The sequence below is a fragment of the Rattus norvegicus genome, chromosome 2 (genome assembly GCF_021556685.1).
Source record: "Rattus norvegicus strain SHRSP/BbbUtx chromosome 2, alternate assembly SHRSP_T2T, whole genome shotgun sequence".
Taxonomy (NCBI): domain Eukaryota; kingdom Metazoa; phylum Chordata; class Mammalia; order Rodentia; family Muridae; genus Rattus; species Rattus norvegicus.
Window position 1 is genome coordinate 209,150,349 of NC_141535.1, and position 23,938 is coordinate 209,174,286.

The window sequence follows — 23,938 nt, forward strand, 5'->3', positions numbered from 1 at the left end:
AAGGGTTTATCTATCTTGTTGATTTTCTCAAAGAACCAACTTTTGGTTCTGTTGATTCTTTCTATGGTCCTTTTTGTTTCTACTTGGTTGATTTCAGCTCTGAGTTTGATTATTTCCTGCCTTCTACTCCTCCTGGGTGTATTTGCTTCTTTTTGTTCTAGAGCTTTTAGGTGTGCTGTCAAGCTGCTGACATATGCTCTTTCCTGTTTCTTTCTGCAGGCACTCAGCGCTATGAGTTTTCCTCTTAGCACAGCTTTCATTGTGTCCCATAAGTTTGGGTATGTTGTATCTTCATTTTCATTAAATTCTAAAAAGTTTTTAATTTCTTTCTTTATTTCTTCCTTGACCAGGTTATCATTGAGTAGAGCATTGTTCAATTTCCATGTATATGTGGGCATTCTTCCCTTATTGTTATTGAAGACCAGTTTTGGCCGTGGTGGTCCGATAGCACGCATGGGATTATTTCTATCTTTCTGTACCTGTTGAGGCCCGTTTTTTGACCAATTATATGGTCAATTTTGGAGAAAGTACCATGAGGAGCTGAGAAGAAGGTATATCCTTTTGCTTTAGGATAGAATGTTCTATAAATATCCGTTAAGTCCATTTGGCTCATGACTTCTCTTAGTCTGTCGACATCACTGTTTAATTTCTGTTTCCATGATCTGTCCATTGATGAGAGTGGTGTGTTGAAATCTCCCACTATTATTGTGTGAGGTGCAATGTGTGCTTTGAGCTTTAGTAAGGTTTCTTTTACGTATGTAGGTGCCCTTGTATTTGGGGCATAGATATTTAGGATTGAGAGTTCATTTTGGTGGATTTTTCCTTTGATGAATATGAAGTGTCCTTCCTTATCTTTTTTGATGACTTTTAGTTGGAAATTGATTTTATTTGATATTAGAATGGCTACTCCAGCTTGCTTCTTCTGACCATTTGCTTTGAAAGTTGTTTTCCAGCCTTTCACTCTGAGGTAGTGTCTGTCTTTGTCTCTGAGGTGTGTTTCCTGTAGGCAGCAGAATGCAGGGTCCTCGTTGTGTATCCAGTTTGTTAATCTATGTCTTTTTATTGGGGAGTTGAGGCCATTGATATTGAGAGATATTAAGGAATAGTGATTATTGCTTCCCGTTATATTCTTATTTGGATGTGAGGTTATGTTTGTGTGCTTTCATTCTCTTTGTTTTGTTGCCAAGACGATTAGTTTCTTGCTTCTTCTAGGGTATAGCTTGCCTCCTTATGTTGGGCTTTACCATTTATTTTCCTTTGTAGTGCTGGATTTGTGGAAAGATATTGTGTAAATTTGGTTTTGTCATGGAATATCTTGGTTTCTCCATTTATGTTAATTGAGAGTTTTGCTGGATACAGTAACCTGGGCTGGCATTTGTGTTCTCTTAGGGTCTGTTAACATCAGTCCAGGATCTTCTGGCCTTCATAATTTCTGGCGAGAAGTCTGGTATGATTCTGATAGGTCTCCCTTTATATGTTACTTGACCTTTTTCCCTTACTGCTTTTAATATTCTTTCTTTATTTTGTGCGTTTGGTGTTTTGATAATTATGTGACGGGAGGTGTTTCTTTTCTGGTCCAATCTATTTGGAGTTCTGTAGGCTTCTTGCATGTCTATGGGTATCTCTTTTTTTAGGTTAGGGAAGTTTTCTTCTATGATTTTGTTGAAGATATTTACTGGTCCTTTGAGCTGGGAGTCTTCACTCTCTTCTATACCTATTATCCTTAGGTTTGATCTTCTCATTGAGTCCTGGATTTCCTGTATGTTTTGGACCAGTAGCTTTTTCCACTTTACATTATCTTTGACAGTTGAGTCAATGATTTCTATGGAATCTTCTGCTCCTGAGATTCTCTCTTCCATCTCTTGTATTCTGTTGATGAAGCTTGTATCTACAGCTCCTTGTCTCTTCTTTTGGTTTTCTATATCCAGGGTTGTTTCCATGTGTTCTTTCTTGATTGCTTCTATTTCCATTTTTAATTCCTTCAACTGTTTGATTGTGTTTTCCTGGAATTCTTTCAGGGATTTTTGTGTCTCCTCTCTATGGGCTTCTACTTGTTTATTTATGTTTTCCTGGAATTCTTTCAGGGATTTTTGCGATTCTTTCAGGCATTTTTGCGATTCCTCTCTGTAGGCTTCTACTTGTTCTCTAAGGGAGTTCTTCACGTCTTTCTTGAAGTCCTCCAGCATCATGATCAAAAATGATTTTGGAACTAGATCTTGCTTTTCTGGTGTGTTTGGATATTCCATGTTTGTTTTGATGGGAGAATTGGGCTCCGATGGTGCCATGTAGTCTTGGTTTCTGTTGCTTGGGCTCCTGCGCTTGCCTCTCGCCATCAGATTATCTCTAGTGTTACTTTGTTCTGCTATTTCTGACAGTGGCTAGACTGTCCTATAAGCCTGTGTGTCAGGAGTGCTGTAGACCTGTTTTCCTCTCTTTCAGTCAGTTATGGGGACAGAGTGTTCTGCTTTCCGGGGTGTGGTTTTTCCTCTCTACAGGTCTTCAGCTGTTCCTGTGGGCCTGTGTCTTGAGTTCACTAGGCAGCTTTCTTGCAGCAGAAAAGTTGGTCTTACCTGTGGTCCCAAGGCTCAAGTTCGCTCGTGGGGTGCTACCCACGCGCTCTCTGCAGCGGCAGCCACCAGGAAGACCTGTGCCGCCGTTTCCGGGAGCTTCAGTGCACCAGGGTTCCAGATGGTCTTTGGCTTTTTCCTCTGGCGTCCGAGATGTGTGTGCAGAGAGCAGTCTCTTCTGGTTTCCCAGGCTTGTCTGCCTCTCTGAAGGTTCAGCTCTCCCCCCCACCTGATTTGGGTGCGGAGAACTGTTTATCCGGTCTGTTTCCTTCTGGTTCTGGTGGTGTCTCAGGCACAGGGGTCCTGCCGCTCCTGGGCCCTCCCCCACGGGAGCCCAGAGGCCTTATACAGTTTCCTCTTGGGCCAGGGATGTGGGCAGGGGTGAGCAGTGTTGGTGGTCTCTTCCGCTCTGCAGCCTCAGGAGTGCCCACCTGACCAGGCGGTTGGGTCTCTCTCTCACAGGGTCTGGGGGCAGAGAGCTGCTGCGGGCCGGGATCCGCGGGTGTGGGACTTCCCCCATATCTTATTTCTTAGGGTAGGGTCTATTATTCAGTGGATGGACGGCCACATAAAAGTTCTTACAGAAATTTCTTATCAAAGCATGATAAATGAATATGGGAGAATTGATTTTGCGATTCTAGCAACATCTCTCCTGCCACACTGTGACACTTATATTTGGTGATGGCAGGGATCTTGAAGTCATAACAAGATAATATTATTGAATGGTACTGTGCTTCCTACTCTTCATAAGCACGATCTCTCACACAACTATTTTATTTTATAATGCCTACAAATGCTAGTTGGTTGAGTCGGGTATGAGAATAAAACCGTCCTAGTCTATTCTATGCCATGCTTTGATTTAATTATATTTTGGACACGAAGTGCTCCCAAGAGACTAATAGGAAAACTGTATCCATTTTCTTAAAAATTGCCTTTTTTATCGGTAAGATTTTTTCCTAGCTAGATTTATTATCTTTCTATTATAAATATTCTGCACAGAGAGAAGATGGGGTGTAGAACTGCATGCCCGTACTGGCATTTCCACAGAATTACCATTGAGCAGAACAGAATCTTTGCACAGTTTTCTTTTAGAATTATTTTAAAAGGTGGAAGTGATGAGGAGGGAGGTCAAACTGATAACACTGTTGAAAGTGATTTAGAATCAACATCACATCACTTACAACTGCCTTAGACATCCGTTTGAAGCACGACATGATATTTCTGTAATTATTTTACTTCCTTTAATAACTGCATAGGAATAGGTTTGTTTCCCCTGTGAATCGCTCTGTTCAGAGCCTTTCCTTATCTTTATTTTCCAGGTTTCACTAGTATTTGATACCATATGCATTCTTACAGGGAGACAGTGAATAAATCAAATCAAAGTCATTTTCCATCAAATCAAAGATTACATATAAGAAGCAGAGCAGTGGTATGTAACAAGTTTTGATGGGGGAAGGAGGCAGAAAATGGAAAAATAATGTAATTGTTTCAGAGAACTGAAATCATAAAATATAGTTAACAGTAGTCAACGTATAGTGAATGCTATAGAAGCCTTGAACCTTATTGACCAGGTGCTATTTTTTTTAATACTGTTCACTTACAGTGTAATAAAATGCCATTCTTTTTAAAAAAGGAACAAAGTATATTTATTCATCAACACTAATACAATTTAGAATCATAACTTACATTAACACAAGCAAACAAACAAAAGCAAGTTTCTGGGTGTTGGCAAATTTGTATCTCGTTAAAGTTTGAGGTTCAGGAAGGATAAATAAGTAGCCACATAGTCTTGGATTTTTTCAAACTTATATTTGAATGACACTTAATCCTAACAAGCTTATAATTTGAATACAAAAATCTTTCTTTAAACAATACACCACACTAAGATTATAGTCCTTACAGAGAACTGTATCATATAAGAATATTCAATATTCAATAAAAAGATAGTTTAAAATTAATTAATAGAATAGAATAAGATATCAGTCTCTAATGTAATCAGAGATGACAGGCTCCCTTAAAGAACTTGTTCTACATGGAAAATAAAACAGTATTATTACAATCAATATTTTTCCAAAATGGGAAACCACACTAAGTTACTGTAATAGGTAAAACGAAGATATAAAAGTCAATGAAATTATAAATGATGAATGGTACAGAGTATTTACTAATATTGTGACTAATATATATTTTACTAATAACTCCAGATTTATATCCCTTATTAGTAGATTATATACAATAAAGAAAACGATGCTCTAAAGTAGGTTTAATATAAAATTGAATTAATGCAGACATTGGTTTTCATGTACATTTTGAATAACAGAAAAATCATGTTCAATTGTATTCAATATTTATTGCCACTTATACATGTTACTCAAGTCAAATGTCATATTTGAATATTTTTTAGGAAAGTCCTGAATTAATTTCTTCAACCATCCATAGACCTTTTCCAAAGTCTTCAGTGATTAATGGGACCCATCGCTTTCTTTTATTTATATAGCCACAACAGTTACAATATTGTCCCAGTTACTTGTCTTTTACTGAGAAAATACCATGAGCAAATCAAACTACAGATGAAATAACTTACTAGGTTACCCTCTTAGAGGGTTAGTCCATGACCATTATGTTGGGAAGTATGGCAAAAACAAGCAGGCATGAAACAGTAGCTGAGGGCTTACATCTGATCCACAAGCAGTAGGCAGATAGAACTAGCTAGGAATGATATGGACTTCAAAAATTTCCTCCAGGAAGCTCGCAACCCCTCCAACAAGGCCATACATCCTAGTGCTTGTCAAACCATTCCACCAACTGGGGACTAAGCATTCAAATATATGAGCCTATCAGGACCAATCACAAATAGATATTGCAAAGTTCTTTAGAGATTTTCAAAGGGATTTTTGCTTACATAACCATTTGTTTCCATATAAATAAGAGTGGTAAGCATATGGTAACATGTTTGATAAATATTTAGCATAAGCTCTCTGGCCTATAGTTTTGTTTTAGTATGGCCTTGTTTCTTCCCTGTATATTTAGATGTTGCTCTGATCAGAAGTTCCAGATCGCCAGCCTCACTCTATAACCCTCAAATTTGAGAATCCATGTACTGTCTTCTCTGACTGTGATATTATAACCAAATGCTGCAGTATAATTTTGACATTTTCTCATCTGACTTCTCACATTCCCATGAGCTCTAACTCTCTGCTATTTCATTCTCTATATAATAAGTTTAAACCACCCTATTAGGGTGTCAACTATCAAGAAGTTAACTTGTTATCAGTGCATACTGGATTTTACAGCCTAAAAGATGAGGAAAGTCATGTAGTTGTGAGATTGTCAATAGGTAGAAAGTGGCTTGAGGAGAACCATATCAACTGCTTGTATGATACACAAAGTAGAGAAATGGCTTCCCACTGGGAAAACTATAGATGAGTATGTCAGAGCAAATGGCGTTTGGAGTACAGCCTAGTAAAAGAAAGAAAGAACAGAGTCATATGAGTGGTGTCACAGTGACACAGAGCAGTTGTCCTGCTGCACACACTAGTACCTTTGGTTAGATTATAAAGTGTCATCAGAAATAATAGTTTAAGTATTGGAAAGCTTATAATTGCAAATTTATGAAGTATTACCCAATGTTGGGTCAAGGATTGATTCCAGAGTTAGTGGGGTTTGGTGATCTAAAAGGACAGGAAACCCATGGATGGTCTCATCACACCAATCAGGAACATTAAATTCAATATGCATCCTTCTGGACTTTTCCTCTGATCTTCAGTTTGGTTCCTGGTCTCACCTAGTCTCAGTCACACTCACAATATAATTGCAAGTTCAGTTTGATGATATTTTAACCCAGAGTCTCCGACGCCGTCTCTAGAGCAGTAAGTATTCACAGAAAGAATGGATGAATCAATGAATGAAACAATAAATAAATGCTTACGCTAAAAGACTGTATCAATTGCCTCATTTTAAGTTACTTTTAATAGGAAATTCATAGTAAAGTCAGGCCATTTATGATTGGGTTTATAGGACCCAGCAAGCTGGCACTGTTGTCTGACACTGGACACGTCCATGTACATGAAAACCTGGGATTCGTCACTCCGTTCCATATTTGACATATGTGAGACACCCGTGGATTCTAAGATTCTTGAAATCTCGTCATTCAGTCCCTCGTTACAAACCTGACTACAGTTTCTTTGTTTAGGATACAATTCTTGTAAAGAGAGCATAGGTCCGGACCATGTCTCTTTCTCACAGCATTTGCCCTTTACTGCCCACTGCCCTTTATTCAAAGAGCATCCCTTCTGAAGGTCAAGTTCTACAGCCTCTCCTCATGCTTGGAAAGTCCATATTCCCTCATCTTAGACTGTTGGGTCTCCAGGTTCTTTGCCTAATTGGTTCATTCTTATCTTCCTTTCTCTACCATGATATCATCCCCCGGAGGAAAGTTCTCTGTGACCCTCCATACTAGTACCATCTAAAGCCCCTAGGTTACTTCTCATCATAAACTCCATCATCGGGAAATAGTCTTTACCATGATGTTCTCTCTGTAACCTGTTTCTCCATACATATAGTTCCTTACTTGCTTACTGCTCATTTCTGCTTCTGCAATGTACAATCCACAAGGACTCATTATTCACTATTGTCTTATAATATTGCACACAGCAATATGTAGATCACCAGTATTAGACAATAAATATTTGCTAATTGCACACATGAATCCAAGCCAATGTCGTAATTTTTTGTTGCTGTTGTCATTAAACAGTCAGTAGCCTGCAAACATCACCTTATGTCTTTGCCACACTCCCGATCTTTAAAGCTTTTCATTGTGTTTTGTTGCTAAAGTTTACTGCTCATTGCACTCACGATTAGCAGATCTTGTGACCAGCCTTGCATTTCCATCTTTTATTTGACACTTGCTAAAACTAATTCATAGTTTGGTTCTCCTCTAACGCAAATGAGACTTTATGAATTTTAGTCTGGTCATTCTTGTGTCTGATTCACATGCTTGACTTGATTGTTCACCCGTAGTAGCATCCCTTCTTCCAAAATTTTAGATATCCTATGACTACATCTAATACTCTTGAGATACACTCATGTAGTTCCATGTTCCCTAGATACCTCTAATCTACATACTTAGCTGATTTTCTATTTAATTTCACATCTTAAAAATGGGATCTTGATAATTTACCTAACAATATTGCTAAGATTGCAACTATTCTATAGGGCTCCAAGGAGATGGTAGGTGACTGACAGCCCAAAACTATCTACAAGCTTATTAAAGCACTCAATGGCAGTTTCCAGTATCATCAGTATAAGCACTCTGGAATACAGCCTTGATCCACATCAAAGATACTTTCGAGCATCAAGAAAACATATATTGCTCCTATAAAAGGGAACTATATTTTGAATTGCACATTCACTAACGTACAAAGTTTGTTTAAACGCAATTCTACTATGTGCGTTAAATCCGCATTGATGTGTGCCGTCTCAGGATTGACGGGTGGGGGGGATCTGTAAGATGGATATCAAAAAATAACATTAATGAGCTGCTAAAGCTAAAATTACAGGAACTTATGAAATTGGTTAAACATAAAAACCATTAAACTGTTTACTGAAGCCTCACAGATATACTGCAGCTAATGAGCATTTCTGCTATTTAAATAAGCCCAAATTGAACACACATTACATGGATACATAATTAGTCATGGCAGTCAAACACACATAGACTCACTTTTAAAGCTCTATTTAGGAAATCTTTTCCATTTGATTTATTTTGTTAATTAAAATATTTTCTTCAGCATTCACTTATACTTTAATAATATTGTTTTCACAAGTAGCGTAATCTTCTCTTGGCTTTCTGTGTTTTTGTTTATGCTTTAAATGAAATAAATGGGGATTTTATATTAGACATTTTTCTTAACCCCTTTCTGTAATTGTTTATATCACTTGGTGGCATCATTCAGCATTTTCAAATTTTCTCTCCCTGGGAATTACATGTGAAATATCTCAGCAGCCTGTCGTTTTTTTCCCCTCTCATAATTATCAAGAAGTATTAAGCACCCAAATATGCATAGAATTATGATGATTATGGTCCAAATCAGATTAAAGGATGATCTATTCCTTCAAGGAGTTTGTGGTCTTAAGTAGATGGTAACATTGAATATAAATAAGCAAATCAAAGCACACCATTTGGGAATCCAACCGAGAATCTGAAAACAATCCCCACGTATTTACTTCAAGAGCACTGACCTCCTTGAGGAGATCTTTTCCAGAGAAAATGAAATCAAATCTTCAAGGAGTTCACAGACTCTTAAATAGATGGAATTATTGTGGAGAAATAAGCAAATCAAGGTGAAGTGTTTGCATGGGTTTAATTCTGAAATGATTAGTTGGTCAGTTTAGGAATGGAAATGAAGCTCTCAGTGGCATACAAGGACAGCAGAAGTTATTTCTAAAGGCTGCTGTTGGCAACTGTCCTTTGATTTGACTTGGGGAGCCTCCATATCCTGATAGTGGTGGGTTTAGAAAACTAAACCCCTACTTTTATACCCCTTGAAACTACAAATACAACCAAACTGAAGATAATTTGGCAAAGTAAGGAAGAACAATAGTTAAAGCAATTGAAAGGAGCCACACTCCTAGGATTTCCCTCCAGGTATACTTGCTATGCTAGAACCTTTTGAACTATTTGGGTGTGCTCCCCACAGTAAGCTGTGTCTTTCATTATGGAACAAAGGACTTCAAAAACAGACTGGTCAACCAAAGCACAGTAATATAAAATGGGTGCTAAATAACTGGAATAAGAAACTCTAAGTTAACAAACAAAACAAAAATAAAACCGACACCTAATTAGAATCCGCCTATGTCCCAGTGGTTTTGCTAGACTCTGGAGAAGTGGGTGATTTACATAGATCCCCAGGAACTCAGGAGTAAGGAAGAGAGTCCAGATAATGAAAGCACACAGGGCTCCTTTCACAGACAAAGAACTCAACTCACTGAAAAGATGACCTAGGTGGTGTATCTACAAATCCAGTCAATACTGGTGTTAGTTGTCCTTCCAATATTCATCTGTCCGTTTTAGTTATCCTGGTCTCCAGTGGGAAATTCTCAGAGACAATTCTTGAACCACTCATCTTGACATTCTCATACCTCTAGGTCAGTATTAAGGAATGCTTTTGGGGTAACCAATTAATTAAAATATAGTCCCTGCCACCTCTTGGCCATAAGGAGAATGACAGTATGTACCATTGACATCTCTTTTGTGATTGACATAAAATAATATGAAGAAATAGAGTATTAATGCCTACCAATTACAAAGGATCTGTGAGTGTCAATTGATTTTCTTCACATTTAGTAAGGGCAGAATCAATAGACTACAAGAAATGAATATGAGAAAACTTCATCAGATGGGTTCAAAGATCTCGTTAAGTGAACCCATGGTGAGGTTGTTGGAAAGAAATGACTCAAAGGTGATGCCAATTTGTTTAAACTCTAATTTTCGGCCATTGGAGAAATGGAGAAAATATGAAAAGGCAGCATTAATAATTACAAAGTATGACGGGGCAAGAGGAAAAGCAGAGGGGTGTGATGGAAACCAAAACAAAGGACTCTTGGGACAAAGACAAAGTCCTCTGGAAGACTGACAAGAAATTATGACAACCAGTATCACCGATAGGAGGAAGAATCAAGGTCTCCACTTTTTTATAGCCCTGAAAAGAAGGAATGGCTTCCATTGTGTTGGCTGGGCTCCTCACTTGTCCCTAAAAGTATCTGACTTCTGAAAGTCACAAGATTTGACAACCTGTAATGAATTAACTATCTTGAAGAAACACATATGAAGATGGTTTGTGAAGCTAGCACAGGTCTTGTGTTCTTTCTAAATAGAGGATACTATGTTTATGTGTAACTATAGAGGAGAGAGCTGCCTAGAGGTAGTAGATAATGGTAGAGTGCCAGGAGATTGCATAGGAAGCAAAGCCATCCCTTGAAAGGCCCATGGCTCTTAACAGGAAGGGCATTTCTTAAATACCAGTGAGAAAGAAGAGAGGCATCTTGGGTATTGATACAATTGGTTTTTAGTTTTGGCAGTGTGAAGATATTTGATAGCCTGTGGACTTTCTAGGAAATATGACATGAGGACATTTCTTGAACAAGGGAAAAAAAGATTCTTCAGAATTTGGCAACAGAAAAAGCCGAAGGTCCACAAGGGACCAAAAGGAGGTTACAAGTAAAAGAAGGAGGTCATTAGTAATTAGAAAATGGATGGGAAAACAGAGTGGGATTGTGATCTCAATTTAAGTATGATAATTTGGAAGGGACATTAGATTGTCCCAATTAAAATCTGACAGGCAGTGTAGTAGCTTAAAAGAGAGTGGCCCTATAAGCTTGTATATTTGGATGCTTGATCCCTAGTTGGTACAACTCTTTGGGAAAGGATTAGAAGGTGTGGCCTTGTTGGAGGAGGCGTGTCCCTGGGGATGGGCTATGAAATTTCAAAAGCCCATGCCAAGCCAACTCTTTCCCTTTCTCCCTTCCTCTAATTTATGCATAAGATATAAGCTACCTTAGCTGCTCCTGACACCATGCCTGCTTTCCAATGCCCTGTTTCCCAACTGTTAGTCAAAACCTCTGAAACTGTAAGTCCTCAATTATTTGCTTTCTTTTATAAGTTTCTTTTCTTATTGTGTCTCTTTATAGCAATACAGCAATAACTAAGTAGAAGAAAGTTGAACCAAGGAAGATTTCAAAGTAGAGGTTGAGATCATTTTCATTGAGATCAAGGTCAGGACCACAGTGACTATAATTTCAATGGAGAATGGACAGTGTTTTTATAGACTTGTGACAAGAAAAGTTTAGAGATGGAACATACCTACAATCTTGGGAACAACTCAAAACTTAAGAGAGTATACACATAAGAGCTTTGTGTACATGCAAGAAGAGAAGAGAGAAAAATAATGCAGGCAGATTAATGGCTGGATGCTACGGAAAGATAAAAAGGAAGATGACTGGGCCACAAGATTTGGAAACAAAATAGGTCATAGTTTGATTGGCCAGGCCGAATGGAAGGTGTCATTGAGTGGTGGGGAAAGGACAGTATGGATTACCCTAACAAAAAAGATGTGGCTATAGCTATGAGAGGGGGAACGTGTCAAAAATCCAAGGTTTCAGAGTAGGTGAGGCAGACAAAATAATTATAAGTGCTATGTTTGAGTAGAGTAAGAAATGACATGGCAAAAGTCTTGAGAAGAGGAAGAAAGATAGGGCATCAAGGGGATTTTCTTAGGTGTTTAAAGGAAAGAGGCAGCTCCTTAATTCAGTCCTCATTGGCTCTGGTGACTACATCCTGATAGTATCCTTAGGGCTATGTACGTGTACCCTGAGCCTGCTATCCCAACATGCTGTCCTCAGTTGTTGGTGGTTTCAGTTCCATTTCTTGCTTTCTCCCAGTTGTCCCTCTATTTAAACAGAATTCTCAGATCCTAGCTCTCTGCTTAGAGTCCTTTGATGTGTTTCAGCTTTTGCTTTCTTCTCTGATTACTGAGATGACTGCCCTGGTTTGTTTTCTTTCTTCATCATACTTTGATTCTACTGGGTCATCATGGCTATCAAATTAAACAACATTCATGGGGATGGATTCACCTAAGTTCTCAGGATACTACTTCATTATAAATCTTTTAGGATTTTTTCTTCCATTCCTTTATAAAGAAAGCCAAACTCTTCAAAAAATAGTAATAATCCTTTCCATTATGATTTCTGCACTGTTGTTTTCCTTGTTTATGGAGAACTGATTTATATTTATGTACTCAACTATAATGCCTTCCACATCTTTTTATAAATACTGAGAAACACACTTGTCAAATTCTTATGGTTTTCTCTTTCTACATATATGACAGCGTGGTTATGTCAGTTTAATTGACCTTGGCAATCTGCATCTGCTGTTGATGTGTCCCTAAGGGACGGTTTCTGCAATTTTAAGCTATGGCTTATTGAAGAACTTGTGTGTCACAATACAATTAAGTCTCTCTCTCTCTCTCTCTCTCTCTCTCTCTCTCTCTCTCTCTCTCTCTCTCTGTGTGTGTGTGTGTGTGTGTGTGTGTATAATATATATAAAATTTTGTGCACAACATTAAATTGACTAAAAGTTCTTATTTCAAAACCATTTCTTGTTATAAAGCTACCTTGGAGTGTCTTTGTTTTTTAAATTAGCTCATTTGAACACAGTAGTAATTAAAGCAGAAAATTAACATAAATCTCAAATGTTTGGTATGAATTAAGGATGTTTCCGTTGTTTTAAAAACTGCATAAACTTCCAGGCACCATATCATTTAGCATATTTCTCGCTCATTTGGAGAATAATCTGGACTGTTAATAAGCATGTTTAAAGGTTCTTTTTCAAGTTCTTTGTTCAATTATGGAGCTACTGGGACATATGCCTGTCTCCATCAACATACAATCCCTTGGAAATTTGTGGGAAGACTGTAAATGATTATACCAGAAAATGCCTACACCCTTCAAGACAGAAAGAAAAACATACAAGCCTTTATTAATATTCATTTAACACTTCATCGGAAATGGCAAGCCATTATTTGGTTTGCAAATGTAAACATACATTTTTCATCCATGTGGGCCCTCATCTCTTCTTAGCCGCATCAAGGCAGCAGTAATCTGCTTCTCAGGTTCGTTTACACTGAATTCCAAGTCAAATATATCAGCAGAAGAGTGAGTTGTCCATCGAAGGATGATTCCAATGATGCAGATAATAGAGATTCCCTTGTTACACGCAGCAGAGCAAGTGGACGCCTCACTGACAAATTGCAAAGCAAACGCACTGACTTTTTCTCGATTGGAGTCCTAATTTGAAATCTAGATATGGTACCTTAAAGGTTTACAAAATTCAGAGGCAAGAGAGTAAGAACAACGGCTATTGTTTGAAGATCATGGAAGTTAAGAATGGTAAGACTGAGGAGATGACTTGCTCAGTAAAGTGCCTGGCACCCTGGGTTCAGATTCCTTCAGCACAATAATAAGCTAGGGACGGTGGTATCTGCTGAGACTGTAGTTCTGGTGGCTTGGAGACAGGCAGAGCCCTAACGTTCATTGGTCGGTAAGTGTAGTCATACTAAGGAGCTGCAGGTTCAATGAGAGACTCTGTGTCATCAAATCAATGAAGGACTATTAAGGGAAGACCCTCAACCAATCTTTGGAATTCGTATACATGAGCACAAGTGCATAAAGATACATGCACACACACACACATACACACACACACACATACACACACACACATACACATACACATGTGCACACACACACACACGAAACATGCAGGAAATTGAGAAAGATATTTTTGAAATACGTGGATTCGATGAACTTTTGAATATGCTATAAATATTTTATGGGCCTAAGCAGAGTCTACTGGACCTGCAGGGAGATGCTTGTGGTTCGTGAAGGCCCATCGTTCTCAGAGTCACTGCTTGGTCCTGCTGAAAGAAACATTTAGGAGCCCTAGTAGCCCTGCTAATAGTCACAAATTTTGTTCATTTTCTAATTTTTCCAATGACTGTTTTGTAGAGACCAAAGGCCTCAGAATTACATATTCGAACTTATACACATTATCATTTTCTTGGTTCATATTTCATAATATCAAAGCAGGGTCCTCAATATAGACTTCAATAGCTTCACAACATAGGTCTTTCTTAGGGGTAATGAGGAATAACAATTAATCCATAATCTTCATTTTGCACATTCTCAGAGTGAAAGCCAGTATTTTGAGTCTGTTCCTGTCAAAAATGATATTAAATGTATAGAGGGGGCCTGGAATTGATTTCCCTTTCTAAACTCTCTTAATTTTAGACTTCTATTTGGGCCAGAGTGTATATAAATTTTCTATTTTGCATATGGTTTTATATATGATTATTTAGTCACTGGCCTACACTTCTAAAGTTTAGCGTATGTGCTATTCAGTGAGGATCCATTATGTCACATTGACGACAAGAGTCGTATTCACTACTGATGTTTTTCTCTCTTGCAGCTCAAGTAACTGTCAACAGATGGTAGTGATGATCTGTTATGCAATGGGGAACAATGAGAAAGGTCTCCTTTCATGTGACCTTTAAAGACATTAGAAAAACCTCAAAATGCCATTCTGCATGGAAAATAATTACATGAATATTTAATTTTACTCTTGATGAAAGGTGAAATAGCATAAGAAATACAAATAGCAGATTTTAAAATAGAAACCTGACTGGGGTAGCTTTATGTTGTGGACTCTCTTGTTCATACACCTATCAACCCAGCTCAGTGTTTTTTTTTAAAGTTCAAGCACTGTCTCACACACAGTAGTCTAGATGCAAGCAGATATACATATGTCTGTTTGTCTGGGCTCCATAGGCCTGCAGATAAAGCATAGCTGCACAAGCCAAATAATAACTGCCTATTCCCACTTTACGTAGAATGTAACATGTATAATACAAGGCTCGATTTTAATCCATTTTTAGACTTTTGCACATGAATATGATGTATTTATATTATTTCTCCTCTTCCCCCTTGAACCAGCAACTTTGCCTGATATTCTCATCCTTTTAGCCATTTAGCGCTGCTCCTACATGAACTTATTTAGGGCTGGCCATTTACAATTGGAAAACTTATCAAAGGTTATTCTCACTACTTACAGCTCTGCTCGTAGCTCTTCACTGAGGAGTCTATCCTTGTGAGATAGTCTCTCTCCACATTGGCATGTTGATTGCTGTTATAATTCTTTCCAGATCTTACTTAGCAACATGGTTGAAAATTCATGGCTATAGCTTCCCTGTCATCTCCAGAAGACATTGTCTGCTCTTCTCTGGCTCTTTGGTCTTAGGAACAGGGGATTTGTGTTATAGACTCACTGGCTGAGGGTGGGCACTCGGTGCTCACTTACTCACAATGTCTACATTTGGTTACTTTACTATTGATTCATTTAACAATTTAAATTTCTATTTCAGGAAATGCAGGTATCCTTTACAGTTTAGTCAATCTCTCTCTCTCTCTCTCTCTCTCTCTCTCTCTCTCTCTCTCTCTCTCTCTCTCTCTCTCTTTGTGTGTGTGTGTGTGTGTTGTGTGTGCCTATCTGTCTGTCTGTCTTCCTCATCTCTCCCATTGGGAGAATAGTTCTTTTTGTCTACATCTAGATGCTGTATATAAAAATCATGACATGGTGGCAACCTGTAGATAACATATAACCCTGAACTCCAGCACACGTGTACAAGCATAGAGGCTCTTTATCTTCCAGACAGCTTTTCTCTTTCAAATACCACAACTACAATTTCAGAAAAAAAATCAATTATGTAATTTTCTGTAAATTATCTCAACCCTTTCCATGACATCTATATATTACTAGAGAAATCATATAGCAAATAATTATATAAGCATATTAAGAGAATTTTCACAAAGAACTGAGGACAATATTCGCATCTTCTGGCTTTTATGAAACAAAAGAGACAGCTATTTTGAATCCAATGCAGATGCATACCTGAGTCAAATTGTTTAACAATAATTTTAAATTATTTGGGGAAAATATAGGTTTTGTCATTTTACTTTATAAAGTGTCTTGTTATGAAAAGAAGAGACTTGCTGTGGATCCCAATCCAGGAATCAATGCTCCAGTTTTCACCTGCAGCAGCCAGGGACAGTATTGGGGTGATGTGAATGGGAACAGCTTCATGGCTGAGCGTACTTATGGAAATTCCCTTGTACGGATTTCACAAGCTCTCCATAGACTCAACTCTTATTGTATAGTTAAGTAAAGACTTAGTACTTCCCAACTCTCTTTTAATTTCCACACGTGAGTTATGTTTTTGCAGTTGAAATAGTAAACTTGAAGGAATTCACTCTGGTATTTCAATTATTACAATTTTTTTGGTTTTTTTCTGGTTTATTTAAAACAGTTGCTTTTATATATTTCACTGTTCTATCATTACCTACTATCTTTCCTCTTTTTCAGTGATAGAAGCATTGAGTCCCATCAAGTTTAACAGATGGGGTCTCCCTGAAGTAAACCCAGAAACCATGCAAACCAGTGAGCCATGGGTATTTGCAGGTGGTGATGTTGTGGGTATGGCTAACACCACAGTGGAATCTGTCAACGATGGAAAACAGGCTTCATGGTACATTCACGAGTACATACAGGTATGCGTTTGTCATCAATATCACGTGTTTTTCTCATAAGTACTTTTTGAGTTTCGATATGAATCTATGCTGGTTTATGTGCCTATGTGAGTGTACATTAAGAGTCCTACCTTATCTCTTTCTGACTTATTGCCTTGGCTTGTGTTTCTCAATGAGGCAAGAACTGTGCAGATAGCCAGAAATCCCTGTTGAGCCTCCTGTCTGTACTCCTACCAGTGATGGGGTTATAGGTGCATGGAGCCATTCAGCTATTTCAAAGGGATTCTGAGGATTTGAGCTCAAGTCCCCATGCTTGCATAGTAAATGCTCTTACCCAATGAGCCATCTCCCTAACTCTGTATGAGCATTTTGATAAATTGTATATGTACATATAAAGTATGTACATATATAATATATATATGTATATATATATTTCACTTGGATACAACTTTTAACATGCAGACTGGGTAGTAAAATTATTCATCTGATTGAAAATGCATTATGTATTTCTATTAGTGGAGTGCTATGAAGGTGAAAACTTGTTGCAAAGTGTTCGCAACAGCTTAAATAAAGGAGCCTACATGTATCACATTTGATGATACCTGCAACGATAGGATCTAGAATCTGATTCATAATGAAGCTATGTAGACTAGAAAGCTATTTGGTCTATCCACATGGACCAGATGAAGTCCTAGCCATTTCCAAATTTAGTGTACATAAACAAGCAGAAAGCAAACTATTGAAAATCATCAGGTCAGTTGCTACATTTTTAAATGAAATAGTTTTCTGATAAGATGCAACATGTTAAAATGATGAAATAGAAAATTGAACAAGCTTTGGTACAGTGACTCTGTGGTGTTGAAGCAGAAAAAGGTTAAACTACTAGATCTTAGTTTGTGCTTTTACTAAACATGCTACTTTATTTTTATTCCAAATTTGATTAGGTTCCCCCCTTTACAAAGAGTGTTCCTTGATGAGTTCATCTTATTAACATAGTTTTTAATAATTTTGTATAGGTTATTATCTTTTATTTTTGAGATTATGATTATGTAACTTCTTTCTTTCTGAAAACCTTCCTATGCATCCTTCCATCCTCCCTTTCCAATTCAGGACCTTTTTTCATTTACTGTTAAACACACATTCACTAACACATTTATACTTACATATTCATAAATACATGAATACAAGCTACTCAGTTTCTCTCTTATTTAGGAAATGTACAGCTATTGTGGGCCCCCTTGATTTTCTGCGTTTTCTTTGGTTTCCCTTAACATTTGAACAATGCATTTTTACTTTTAGCTTTCCTTGCCCTTTTTCATCTTTTCCGTGAAAAAGATGAAATCATTCTACTCCTTCTTTGAGTTTTTGTTTAATAACTTATGCATTTCAGCCAGGCCACCTTGTTAGGCCTTATGCTTGTTTGTGTATTTCAGTATTCTGTTTATTAAGGTTTTCATGCTTAACTCACCTATCTCTTCCCACCTCACCCAGGGCATCTGCAAGTAGTAGATATTAAGATATTGAGTCAAAACCATAGCATGGTGCCCTGAAATTTAGGAATTCCAAAACGAGGGAAACGAACTATTGGTTTTGTAGTGAAAAGATTAAGGTTCAGGAAAATGTTACCATTGACAAACTTAAATTTAAAAATTATCTATGATATGTTCATAAATTAAAAGGCAGGCAAAAGGGAAGTAAAAAAAAAACAAACCAGCAAAAACAAAACAAAACAAAACAACAACAAAACACCTGTTTTTACCAAGTAGAAGAAGTGTGGTTCTCAGAAACAGCAGCTTGGTGAATGGTCTCTGTAAAGACAACAGGACAATGCTTGCAGATCATATGGACTTTCTTTGTTTTAAATGTAACTTTTCTTAGTACTTTCAAAAACAAACAAACAAACCAAACCTCACAGAGAAAGTTCCAGAAGTCAGCTCCCATGCATGGGCATTCTCTTGTTTGAAGAAGTCTCTGTCCTCCATCATCCTATATTTTAATTTACTTATTCTACTGTAATTCTTAGATTACTAGGGATTTTTGCACACCACTTTCTCCTGCATAACTCCTTGGTCTCTATGCCCACCAGGTCACTCTATTATCCAGTTCGATGTTGAATATATTCACATAGTCACAGGTTTTGCCAATCTGTTTATCTATTTCTGGGTTTATTTTATTCATGGGGATTTCCAACCTCCAGCTGAAATCCATTGCCTCTAAATTCAACATGCCTTTTCAAATATGTCCCATCTCTATCCCTTGATAGTTCTTGTTCCCATGGTCAACACACTCCACAAGGACCCAGGTAGGAGTTTTATATTAAATTAGCCAAACTAATAAAATTTCAATATTAAATGGAACTCAACATAAAGGTTAGAGAATCTTAGTGATAGAAACAAGCAAATGGAATCATAATTAATAATACACATACTGATATGCTGTCTTGTTAAAAATTCAGAAAGGTACCATTAAAAAGGACACATATTAATACTTGAGAGTTCATATATTTTTCTCTTCGTAACATAGCACTGTTATACACACACACGTTTAAATGTTATTTGAGTCTTATGCTTTCCCTTTTCATATCTTCATGAGTTTATCTCATCAAAGATTCAAAAATATAAAGTGCTTGCTTTCTTTTCTGTTTCTGTGATAAAACATTCTGGCAAAGAGAAAATTGAGGACAAACTCGTTCAATTCAATGTAAACTTCCAGGTTACAATCCATCATTGAGGTTAGTAAGGAGACTAAAGCATGAATTTAATCAAAACCAAGGGGAAGTGTTATTTACAGATTTACTCCCTATTGTTTGTGCTCAGCATTTTTTAAATCAAACTAATACTAATTGAGAATCTTCTAAAGACTAGAAATAAAAATGGAAAAAGAGAAATAGCATACAAATATCTTTCAATAGTCTGTAAACTATTATTGTTGCTGTTGTCACTGTTGTTCGTAATTTATTCTTCTGTCATATATAATGTCCCAACCACAGTTTTCCATTCACTCTCTCCCTGACCCCTTCCCTCATCTACTCCTCCCTCCTTTCTCTTCCTGGAAAGGACATGGCAACTTTCTTAAATACCACAGTCTCATCTGCCCAGGAATGGTAAATCCTTGATAGGCTAGATATTTCTACATTAATTAAATATCCAAAGCAAGAAAAAGTCCCAGAATTGTCCCTACAGGCAATTCACTTAAAGACACTCTCCCAGAGGAGACTACCAAACTATTCTGAAATCTGTCAAGTTGACAACTGAAGCTATTAGGAGACCCACCTTTGTCAACTTGCTATACAAAAACCCCACTGTAAGCCTTTCCTTTATTGTTTTTCTTTAAATATACTAAAATTATAATGTAAACTACAATATAAGTTTAAACATATGACAGTTTTTAAAAGTAATGCTTTAAAAGGTTAAACTATTTTTTTTATTAACTTGAGTATTTCTTATATACATTTCGAGTGTTATTCCCTTTCCCGGTTTACAGGCAAACATCACCCTCCCCCCTCCCCCCTCCCCTTCCTTATGGGTGTTCCCCTCCCCACCCTCCCCCCATTGCCGCCCTCCCCCCAACAGTCTAGTTCACTGGGGGTTCAGTCTTAGCAGGACCAAGGGCTTCCCCTTCCACTGCTGCTCTTACTAGGATATCCATTGCTACCTATGAGGTCTGAGTCCAGGGTCAGTCCATGCATAGTTTTTAGGTAGTGGCTTAGTCCCTGGAAGCTCTGGTTGCTTGGCATTGTTGTACATATGGGGTCTCTAGCCCCTTCAAGCTCTTCCAGTTCTTTCTCTGATTCCTTCAACGGGGGTCCTATTCTCAGTTCAGTGGTTTGCTGCTGGCATTCGCCTCTGTATTTGCTGTATTCTGGCTGTGTCTCTCAGGAGCGATCTACATCAGGTTCCTGTTGGTCTGCACTTCTTTGCTTCATCCATCTTGTCTAATTGGGTGGCTGTATATGTATGGGCCACATGTGGGGCAGGCTCTGAATGGGTGTTCCTTCAGTCTCTGTTTTAAGATGCCCCAACATATAAAATAGACACGTGCTCCAATATGTTCATCGCAGCCTTATTTATAATAGCCAGAAACTGGAAAGAACCCAGATGCCCTTCAACAGAGGAATGGATACAGAAAATGTGGTACATCTACACAATGGAATATTACTCAGCTATCAAAAACAATGACTTTATGAAATTCGTAGGCAAATGGTTGGAACTGGAAAATATCACCGTGAGTGAGCTAACCCAATCACAGAAAGACATACATGGTATGCACTCATTGATAAGTGGCTATTAGCCCAAATGCTTGAATTACCCTAGATGCCTAGAACAAGTGAAACTCAAGACGGATGATCAAAATGTGAATGCTTCACTCCTTCTTTAAAAGGGGAACAAGAATACCCTTGGCAGGGAAGAGAGAGGCAAAGATTAAACTATTTTTTAAAATATCAAAAGTCTCTTAACACTGAGCTACTATAAAATCAAACAGTAGTTAAATGTTTTATTATTTCAAAATCATAGTTAAAATCACATCAAAGCAAGTCCTAAATTTAGCAGTGCGAACTCATGATTTCTACATCAATGTCTGTCTGGGATTTGGACTCACTCATGATCTTCTGGACCTCAAAGGGGTGGGAAGCTTGCATCTCTCATTCTGCAATCTCCACAAAGTTTGTCTCAAAGGATTGGATTGGCTTCACTTTTTTCAAATCACTCTCACTGTCCTTGGTGGTTATTCCACATCCTGGTACTTAAGTATCCTGGAGTCTCCATTGCCTCTGAAGCTGAAACTTCATCAAAGGCTTCTCTTGATTTCTCTTAAGGAACTGTGAGCTTCCTTATGGTATTAGGCTTTAGCAGCTCTCCAAGACCTCCAATTATGCATCACCCATACCACATGGGGCACTCTTACACATTACCAAGTTCAACAGCCAGATGGAAATGCATCCTTATCTCTAAAACCATAGTTTATGGGCTAAGTTTTAGGAAATACTTCTCAGGTTTTGCCTGACGTTTTTTTAAAAGCCTAGGTAACTACCATTGATTGTCTGCATGAAACACAGGTGTCATTTCAGTGATTCTGATTCATGATCAATCAGAGCTTATTCGTCAGCCTCAGCTAAAGAGCAAACTCTTATTTAATCCAAATTACCACAAAAATATGCCCAGTAGAATCTTTATTAACCTCCGAAACTTCACAAACTAGTACTCTATTTTTTCTTCCATTTTATCACATTGGGTATTCCTTATTTACATTTCAAATGTTATTCCCTTTCATGGTTTCCTGTATATCAGCCCCCTAACCCTTCCATCTTCCCTTCTATATGGGTGTTCACCTCCCCCAACAATCCCCTACACTGAGGATCCAACCTTGGCAGGACCAAGGGCTTCCCCTTCCTTGGTGCCCCAATAAGGCTATTCACTGCTACATATGAAGTTGGAGCCCTGGGTCCGTCTGTGTATAGTCGTTTAGTGTGTGTAGTGGTTTAGTCCCTGGAAGCTCTGGTTGGTTGGCATTGTTGTTCTTATGGGGTTGCAGGGTCCTTCAGCTCCTTCAGACCATTCTCTAATTCCTCCAACGGGGGTACCATTTTCAGTCCAGTGGTTTGCTCCTGGCAGTCGACATCCTGGTATTTGACATGTTCTGGCTGCGTCTCTCAGGAAAGATCTATATCCATTCCCTGTCAGCATGCACTTCTTAGCTTCCTCCATCTTTCTAGTTTTGGTGGTTATATACATATGGACCACATGTGGGGCAGGCTCTGAATGGCTGTTCCCTTCAGTCTCTGCTCCAAACTTTGCCTCCCTATCCCTGCCTATGGATATTTTTGTTCCACTTTTAAAGAAGGAGTGAAACATCCGCATTTTGGTCATCCTTCTTGAGTTTTTTTTTTTTTTTTTTTTTTTATTAACTTGAGTATTTCTTATATACATTTCGAGTGTTATTCCCTTTCCCGGTTTCCGGGCAAACATCCCCCTCCCCCCTCCCCTTCCTTATGGGTGTTCCCCTCCCAACCCTCCCCCCATTGCCGCCCTCCCCCCATAGACTAGTTCACTGGGGGTTCAGTCTTAGCAGGACCCAGGGCTTCCCCTTCCACTGGTGTTGAGTTTTTTATCTTAGCTATTCTGAGTGGTGTGAGGTGGAATCTCAGTGCTGTTTTGATTTGCATTTCCCTGATGACTAAGGATGTTGAACATTTCTTTAGGTGCTTTTTGGCCATTCGATAATCCTTAGTTGAGAATATTTTGTTTACATCTGTACCCCGTTTTTAATAGGGTAATTTGGCTCTCTGGAGTCTAACTTCTTGAGTTCTTTGTATATTTTGGATATAAGGCCTCTATCTGTTGTAGGATTGGTAAAGATCTTTTCCCAATCTGTTGGTTGCCGTTTTGTCCTAACCAAGTGTCCTTTGCCTTACAGAAGCTTTGCAGTTTTATGAGATCCCATTTGTCGATTCTTGATCTTAGGGCATAAGCCATTGGTGTCTTGTTCAGGAAATTTTTCTCCAGTGCCCATGTGCTCCAGATTCTTCCCCACTTTTCTTCTATTAGGTTGAGTGTGTCTGGTTTGATGTGGAGGTCCTTGATCCACTTGGACTTAAGTTTTGTACAGGGCATTAAGAATAGATTGATTTGCATTCTTCAACATGCTGACCTCCAGTTGAACCAACACCATTTGTTGAAAATATTATTTTTTTCATTGGATGATTTTGTCTCCTTTGTCAAAAATAAAGTGACCATAGGTATGTGGGTTCATTTCTGGGTCTTTGATTCTATTCCACTGGTCTATCTGCCTGTCTCTGTACCAATAGCACACAGGGTTTTTTTTTTATCACTATTGCTTTGTAATATTGCATGATGTCAGGGTTGGTGATTCCCCCAAAAGTCCTTTTATTGTTGAGGATAGTTTTAGAAATCCTTGGATTTTGCTATTCCAAATGAATTTGCGAATTGTTCTTTCTATCTCCATGAAGAATTGGATTGGAATTTTGATGGGGATTGCATTGAATCTGTAGATCGCTTTTGGTAAAATGGCCATTTTTACTATATTATTCCTGCCAATCCATGAGCATGGGAGATCTTTCCATCTTCTGAGATCTTCTTCAATTTCTTTCTTCAGAGACTTGAAGTTCTTCTCATACAGATCTTTTGCTTGCTTGGTTAAAGTCACACCGATATGTTTAATATTATTTGGGACTATTATGAAGTGTGTCCTTTTCCTAATTTCTCTCTCAGCCTGTT

General features: G+C 38.0%; 1 protein-coding gene across 1 annotated transcript in view; it reads left to right on the forward strand.

Annotated features, from left to right (window-relative positions):
- Positions 1–23,938, forward strand: part of Dpyd (dihydropyrimidine dehydrogenase) — an 864,105-nt gene that overhangs the window by 363,700 nt on the left and 476,467 nt on the right. The window contains 1 exon segment of the mRNA NM_031027.2: positions 16,540–16,724. Coding sequence (NP_112289.2) covers positions 16,540–16,724 — 185 coding nt within the window.